The following is an 8001-nucleotide window of genomic DNA, read 5'->3' as shown; positions in this document are numbered from 1 at the left end:
TAGCTCAGCTGAGGGTGTGCTGTAAAAATACACGATGCCTTCGCTGCACAGAAGTTTCCACGGTGGGCTTTTGAAGTAGCGCCTCCAAGCAGAGGCTGTTCTTTGCAAGCTGTGGTCTTCTCTGAGCACGTGCTCACCCTTTCCTAGCTGCACCCTTCGTTGCATGGGAATGTTCTCTAATAAATATTTGTGTTTCTTCCTTGCAGATGGGGATGGGCCTTTTTAGAGCTGACTAGGATGCCTTCTTGTTTAACACGCTTAAAAGGGAGAGCAGCCAAAATGTCCTCCCCCTACCCCATCCTCCAGGGCTTGGCAGGGGGCTGTGCGCTTTGAGTGCGTTTGGCAGAGTTTTGGTGTTCTGACTCAGCAAACGGTAACAAAGGGAGGACGGCGAAGCCTTCCTTTATTCCATAATCCCGTTTATTTTTCTGGAAACCGGCTATAGCCTCAGAATCACTGACTCAATTTTTGGATCCTATTCTCATGACAAAGCGGCTGGCTGGTTTAAAACAAGCCCACTATAAAAAGGGCGCCTCACATCCTGGCTGTTTGTAAGAGGTCCTGACGTGCCTCCAGCACCGGGAAGTTTGGCTGGAACAGAAAATGTCCAGAGCTGGAACCAAGGTAAGTTTATTTGCAACCTACACACGATATTTTCAAGTGCACGGAGGTTTGATGCCCTGTAAATCGACGGCGGAGGCTGTGGTGCCAGCGGTGAGTGCGATGAGGTGCGTTTGCAGAACGAGGTCTCGTGGAGAGCTTCCCTGGGATGAGCTGAGTCCCAGCAGCAGCTGCTGCATCCCCCTTCCGTGGTGGAGCAAAGGGACAGACCGATGCCTGAATCATGGCCGTAGCACCAAAGGCAATAGCATTCCCAGAGGGAGGAGAACCATTTGTGATCTGGTGGAATCAGGAGGGGTGACTTAAACTGGAGAAAGAGGTAGGTCACAAAGCTCACCTTCAGCTGGGGTGGCGTGCGTTAGGTGGGGATCCAGCTCGAATGCTGGGATCTTTGATGTGGAGGTGGCAAAGCCCTGCTGGCTGTTCACGCAGATCTTGCTGTAGGCTTGGGACTGGGGCAGGGGTAAGGGTGAGAACTTGGGGCTTGTGGACCGCTTCTCCTGGGAAGTGTTGAACACCTGCTAAGAGCCTATGGACAGCTGAACGTCGACCCCTTGTATTCCTTTGTCTGTCAGGTTACGTCCCTCTTAGCCTGCGGAGGCTCTGAGGCCCAGCGGGCAGAGAGCTCAGGGGCAAAGTGGTTTTGTAGGCACGGGTCTGTGCTGCGGAAGGTCTGGACTCGCTCTCTGCTTCCCTGCTCCTTTTGTCTGGTTCGAAGTGATTGAGCTATTTCCGAGCAGTCTTCAGAAACTGAGTGTGGTGTGCCACTGCCTCCCAGCCTGGGGGCTGCAGGTGTGCAGGCTTTATGTACCCATGCATGAAGGTGCTGCAGAATGTAACTGCCTGCCATCCACATGAAGATACTTAAACGTGTACTGTCCCTGCTGGAAGCCCTGTCCTCTGTTAGGGTGCTTTGCCCTGGCTGATTATGTGCTGTGGTGTATCAAAATGTCTGGGATGAGTTAAGTCAGCGAATGAGCCCAAATCTCGTCTGTTCTCTGTACTGTGCTCCCATGTAGCACGTTCCAGGGAGAGAAGAAAAAGGCAAAGGAGAGAATGAAGTGCTATTTCCCACAATGTAAGCAAGTGGTCTGCCCTAGAAAGGGATCACCGCCCCCATGCTGCCTTTGTAGCAAGCCGTGGGTGCTCCCAGGTATTGCTTACAGGTATTGTTCACAAGTTTCCCTCTAACAAAACTGCTGTTGGGAAGAAAAGTGATAACTGGTATGAGGTGGCCGAGGGAGTGAGAGTTTTGCAGTTGTGTAAGGAAGATCTGCCGTGGCAAATCCGGTATCTGCCAGGTAAGCCCCAGAGCAATGTTTGGGCAGTGAGTGGTTAACGGGACGGTGCTGCAAGCAGGGCAGCTCGATGGCTTTGTCGACGGAGGCGATTTGTGTCCAACCGACGGATCTGGAATTGAAATCTGTAATTCACCTGTCATTATCCTGCTTGTGAAAACCATCAGTCTGCTCTGCTTGTGCTCACAGCCCTGGAGGAAAGCTGAGGGGTGCCGGGTCTGAGGGTCTGGAATGAGCTGAGGGGGTGTGCAAAGGGCAATAGTGGGGAATGGGTGGGCAGGAGCCCTCTCCTTACATCTTCCCGTAAGTGCTCAAAGAATAAACCAACAAACCACACTTCTAGTTGATCACTGCTCCTTGATGCGTTCTCAGATTTGTTTTTGGCTTTGTGGCTTTGTAAGTTCAGGGAGAAGATCTCCCAAGGAGCAGCGGGTAGCATTGCCAAATGGAAATTCCCTTGTGTTCCTCGGGGTGGGGAAGGAACATCAAACGAGCTCTCCTTCTCTGTTAGAAATAGAGGGCCAGCTTGACCAATTCAGCAGGCAAAGCGTTGTTGCTGTGACAGGGCACGATACCAAGGACGTAAATCCTCTCTCCAGACTAGGGTTGGACTGAAGGGGCACACTGACCAACCAACCACCTCTAGGAAAACTGAACAGGGGATACTGAGACTGCTGGAGTGTCTGCTCTGCCTCAGTCTTAGCTAGGTCTCCTCTGGGGACAGAGGGTGAGAAGTCAGGCTGGCATGCAGGGGGAAAATGGATTTCGGAGCCCTGTGTGTTAGGTGTTTAAATCACAGGGGGCAGAAAAATTACTTCTGGAGCAGCTGGGGGAATTGGTTGAGGCCGTCTCTGACGCTACCAAATAACCCGGGCAGCACGTATGGGATTGATGCCGTACTAAGGAGGCTGGAAAAGGTTGAATACTGTCTGAGTTTGCACTGTGTTGGATCAACTGACCTGCACATCAGTTGGTTCAGTGCAAGGCTCTAGAAGACACTGGAGTAAGAGACTGATTCACGTCAAACCAATGTAGTTTTCTCTAGGAGAAATTTGACAGCACTTCATAGTAGGAATGCTTTTGACATAGTCTGACTTCACTGTACCATAAGCAAGCAAGGGATATAGTCAAAAATAGACGTGGTGGTTTAGGAACCCCTATTCCAGAGAGCAGCTCTCGAGTAATTGTCATCTGGAAGGACTGAAAGTGAGGGCTGCACAAAGGGCTGCTCCAGGACTTGGTGATCGAAGGACCTCTGAAGTCCGTGGACATCACTTCTCCAGGCCTGGCTGGGTTGGCGACACCTCAGGCAAGAGGGATGGGATCTGCTCACCAGCTCTCAAGATCAGGTTGGAACAGGTTGTGATGAAGCAAGGGGAAAAAGCACCCCTAAGCAAAGTGCTTGCCATCAGCTGCTTGGCTGTAGTGCAGATCTTTGGAACGAAGTGAGGTGATTGATTGGAAATTTGTTGGCCGTGTCAAACTTGTGACAACAGCAAAGCACCAAAGCAGAACAAGCCAACTATACAATCCTTGATCCAAACTGAGCTACCCACGTACTTGAAACACTTTTTTTTTTTTTTTTGGCATGGGTAAAGCTCAAGTGATGTCCAGTTGTTGGCATTGACTTTCTCAAAAGCAAACTTTTGAGGAAAAAAAAAAAAGGACCAGGTCGGGTGGGGACAAGGAGACTGATCGCAGGGCTTGAAAACATGACCCAGGAGGGAAGAGACCTCACCAGTCCCTTGTCACAGAGGTCTAACTACAAACGCTCAATAAGCCAACTGCCTAGTATGGTCCATTGACTACTTATGGCTCCCTTGGCTGTAATGTAATTACTATTGATCTAGAGAAGGTGGGAGGGGAATATGTTAATGGTACTTGCTGCAAAGAGAACAGGGGCTTTACTAGGGGTTGGACTGGGACAGAGCTAGGAGCTGGGAAGGGCGAGGAGTTGGAGAAGGGCGGTGGTTGGAGATGTCGGGGCCAGGCTGGTGGATCTGCTGCTGGGGTTGTTTGGATGCAGCTGATCCTGCTCTGTGGGTGGGCTGGACGACTTAGGGACATCCTGAAGGCTCTGTTTGCAAATATTTCAAACCATGATGTGGCTAGAACCGGGTCTAGTGGAAGATGATCTTTATTTAATGTGTGTTCCAACCCAAACCAGTCTGTGATTCTGTAGGATACGGATTCTGGAAAAGGACTTGGGAAGGTTGCCTTTTCCCTGGAAAAGTGAAGTTTGGAGACTAAATTGTTTTTTTTTCTATTCCTCTTCACGTTAGAGGCAGGAGGGGTTACAGACCACCTCTGAGTGTGACTGTGTGCTTTGGAGTGACGTCCTTCCAGCGGCAATGCCGACGCTGCTTGTGGCTGCCTGCACGCAGGCTGCTTGAGGAACCACCCCATTTCCCTCCGTTCCTTGTGTTTCAGATCACCTTCTACGAAGACAAGAATTTCCTGGGCCGTCGCTACGAGTGCGACAGCGACTGTCCCGACTTCCACACCTACCTGAACCGCTGCAACTCCATCCGCGTGGAAGGAGGCACCTGGGTGGCCTATGAGCGGCCCGACTTCTCGGGGAACATGTACGTGCTGACGCAGGGCGAGTATCCCGACTACCACCACTGGATGGGCTTGAACGACCGCCTCGGTTCCTGCAGAGCTGTACAGATTGTAAGTGTGATGCTGCCTGAGGGGCATCTGTGGTTACGTGCCTGCCACTCCGGCGTGTTTGGAGGTGGCCCCTGTCCTCCTGGCGAGCCTGGGGAGAGGACAGCGGGAGGGGGCTCGCTCCCACAGCTCTGCTCTGGGGAAAGCACAGAGTTTGGGGAGCAGGGAAGGCAGACCTCCTCTGCTCTCAAGCACAGTGGTGGAAAGCTGCTCTCTCTGACCGCTTTGCAGGGGGGTTTCCATAGGAACAGCAGTGCAGTTTTATCTGCGTCTTCCTCCAGGGACTTTGCTGTCCGGCAGGGTCCCTCTGAGGTCTGCCTCTCGCCTCCCCCTGCCTTGCTGCCGTCTGATCTGGCTCTGACAGCAGGCACAGGGCAGGGAGCAGTGGGGTGTGGATTTTGCAGGACCACCCGGGGATGGGGGGCACTTTGCTTCTGGCAAGCCACGGCTCCCTCCTGACCCAGGGGACTGAATCCGAGTGGTGCTGAGTCCCTGCGGGGCATGCGGGGGGAGCAGCCCCCAGAGGAGCAGCCTTAAAACCGGCCGGGATGGGAGCGTGGGTGTGAGAGGCTGTGACAGCAGCGCTGGTGCTGCAGTGTCTTTGTCAGCGGTGGAGCAGATGCTGGTGTGGATCTGGGCATCACCGACATAAGCAGCGCTGCCACAGTTTGGCGTTGCGTGGAGCAAGGGGGCCTTGCTTTTGTCTGGAGGTCTAACGCCACTTTGAGCCTGTTGTGGGTTTGAGCTGGGTGTAAGCCCCTTGGCACAGGGCAGGGAGGGTTTCCAGCCAGCTCAGAGCTCCGGTCTGGTGCTAGGGATGGAGCAGGAGCACGCGGGAGGTGTAACAGCAGCGCAGCTCCCTCCGCCAGCATGAAATGCTGCACGTCCACCAGCGCCTGGCCTCCCCTCCTGTGCACGGGGACCGGCTGCTCGAAGGTGTAGGGTCAGAGGACCCGGAGCAGCGGCACGGATCCACGAGACCCCGCAGAGCTCGGCTGGGGCCGGCAACCAGGGCGGACGGGAGGGGAGGCGGGGGAAGACGGTGTCCAGGCAGCTGCAGATTAAAACTGCCGCAGTGCCTTCAGGCAACGCAGCGCTTGAAATCACAGTGGAAAATACCCGCGCTGTGTTCTGCTGTAATACAACCCAGCTGGGGTCACCAGCTCATTAAACTCCTCATTGCCAGGGGGAGCGGGGAGCAGAGGGGGTGCATCACTCCACTCGGATCTCGCCGAGCAGCTTAAAGGGTTTGCGCAGGCGTCTTGTCTGGGACAGAGCCCGGCACTTGTTTGTCCTCCCTACACCCATCCTGAAGCGGGGCTGTGGTGGGGCTTTGAGCTGAAATTGCTCAGATTGGGCTCAGTGCCCTCTTTGCATAGGATGCGTGGTCGGGCATTACCCCGTGCTGTGCTTTTGGGGGGCTGACAGGAGCCGTTCTGCACCATCCTGGTGTGCTGGGGGTGCTTGGTGCCTGATCTGAGCCCAGCTGTGCCTCGGCTCCGCTCCCATCCCTCGGAGAATACGTCGGTGCCTCAGCAAACACCCTGCAATTTTCTCCCCTTTCCTTGCAGCCGAGCGGAGGCCGGGGCCACATCCAGGTGTTTGAGAAGGGAGATTTCGGCGGGCAGATGTTTGAAGCCACCGAAGACTGCCCTTCCATCATGGACGAGTGCCGCATCCGTGAGGTCCACGCCTGTCGGGTGCTGGACGGCGTCTGGGTTTTCTACGAGCACCCCAACTACCGGGGCAGGCAGTACCTGCTGCCCAAGGGGGAGTACCGCCAGCCCGTGGAGTGGGGAGCCGTGAGCCCTGCCGTCCAGTCCTTCCGCAGCATCGCCGAGTGAGCGGAGAGGAGCCATCCCCCCCCGACCCCAATAAAGCAGTTGAGTCGCTCAGTTCAGCCTGTCCTGCTTCTTCCCTGCGTGTGAGCCTGCTTCCCAGTTGTCCCTGCCCTGGTGGAGGTGATGTGGAGCTGAGCCTCCTCCAGGCACAGTCTCCGTCTCTGCTGTCATCCTCCTCTGCGCTGGCCCCGTCCCCTCCGTCCCTCTGCTCCTGGGTCGGGTGGCAGTGGCTGTCCTGTGTCTTGAGGAGCGTGTCCCTCTCATGGTGCACAGGGCACTGGGACCAGGGTGGGAGGCAAAGCGGACAGAGCAGGAGGGTGGCAGCCACAGCCCCCATGGGGACCCTGGCAGCCCTGAGTGTCAGGATGCTCCCTGGAGGTGTGAGATGAGGGGAGAGCCACAAAAAGCAGGGCAGTTAGAAGAGGAAAAAGAGGCTGGATGCAGACCCAGATGGTGAGCACCTCCCAAAACTGCCCTGAGATGCGAGATTGCTGCTGGGTGGCCCCAAAGAGCAGGAGGGGAAGGGAAGAAGTTGTTCCCCAGGCTCCTGAGACGTGCAGGGAGCAAAGGGGGCTGTCAGGCTTGCCAGTGCTCCCAGTCAGCCCAGTTTGGAAAGCCCTGTTTTGCCCAGTGCCACTAGATGTCAGGCTGGATGCGTGCCCATGCAGGATAAGCGATGTTGGCTGCATGGGGCCCTCTCCTCCCGGGGATGCCCAGTCTGTTTGCAGGTGGAGCAGAGGGACCCTGGGATAATGATGGTGGCAGAAGCAGAGCCCCCCCCCAGCCGTCTCCCCCTGGCTGATGTATGAGGTTATTACGGAGGGGGAGGCAGGTTAAGCGGTGCTTGTCAAGCCGCAAGCACTGTGACCCCCGGGAACGCAGCCCCCTGCGAAGGACGGCGCGTGTCCCCATCCTCCCCCTGCTCCCCCTTGCCTTCCCTCACCTCTCTTCTTTCCTCCAGGGTTTAATTCTGCCTCATCTCGGTGCTTCTGTGAAGGCAGGCAAGTTGTGGGCTCTCTTCTCCGTTTCTCTGTCCTAGAGGGGTTGGATGGATGCGGGATGCAGACAGCTCAGGTTCCAAACACTCTTCCAGGACCAACCAAGGGTGCCAGCTCCAGCTCCCCTTTCCCCCCAGCTCCTGGCAAAGCTCTCCGAGGGCTGCGTGCACAGGACCCTGGCTCGAGCATGCCCTTCCCACCGGGTTTTGCAGGGAGCCTGTTGCTGTCCCCAGTTCTGCAGGGAGGACTCCTGCAGGCAGGTGCGTGCCAGCCGCTGCCTTTCCAACCATCTCCCACTCTGATTTTGGGGACTCTGCCTGGTCATGGTGCTTCCCCACCCCTGTGCCCTGCACTGGGATTTGTACCACACTGCTGCGGATGCCTTTGGCGCTGGGGCTCCTGGAGCACCACCAGTGTGGGGCGTCAGACAAACCAGGCTCTGCTTTGCCCTTATGGTCATGTTTCTTCCCCGCGTCCTTCCCGTCCATCGCTCGAGGTACCCACTGCCAGAATGCAATTATCCCAGCTCTTCCCCCTCCCCATCCTCTGGCTGGCTTTTGCCCTCCAGTGAAT

General features: G+C 55.8%; 1 protein-coding gene across 1 annotated transcript; it reads left to right on the top strand.

Moving 5' to 3' along the window:
* Positions 1-452: 452 nt before the first annotated feature.
* On the top strand, positions 453-6481 carry CRYGS (crystallin gamma S). Its single transcript, XM_040566508.1, has 3 exons — positions 453-624; positions 4350-4592; positions 6161-6481. Exons 1-3 carry the CDS (start codon positions 604-606, stop codon positions 6431-6433), a joined length of 537 nt encoding a protein of 178 aa, XP_040422442.1. The 5' UTR covers positions 453-603; the 3' UTR covers positions 6434-6481.
* Positions 6482-8001: the final 1520 nt, after the last annotated feature.

Source organism: Cygnus olor, chromosome 9 (genome assembly GCF_009769625.2).
Source record: "Cygnus olor isolate bCygOlo1 chromosome 9, bCygOlo1.pri.v2, whole genome shotgun sequence".
Taxonomy (NCBI): Eukaryota; Metazoa; Chordata; class Aves; order Anseriformes; family Anatidae; genus Cygnus; species Cygnus olor.
Note: the sequence above shows the minus strand (reverse complement) of the source record. Positions and strands in the feature narration are given on the sequence as shown.

Bases quoted from the DNA above. Each gene is read 5' to 3' on its own strand.
- CRYGS (XM_040566508.1), top strand. From the start codon at position 604: ATGTCCAGAGCTGGAACCAAG. The intron at 625-4,349 runs GTAAGTTTATTT...CTTGTGTTTCAG, and splicing joins TGTCCAGAGCTGGAACCAAG to ATCACCTTCTACGAAGACAA. The intron at 4,593-6,160 runs GTAAGTGTGATG...CTTTCCTTGCAG, and splicing joins CCTGCAGAGCTGTACAGATT to CCGAGCGGAGGCCGGGGCCA.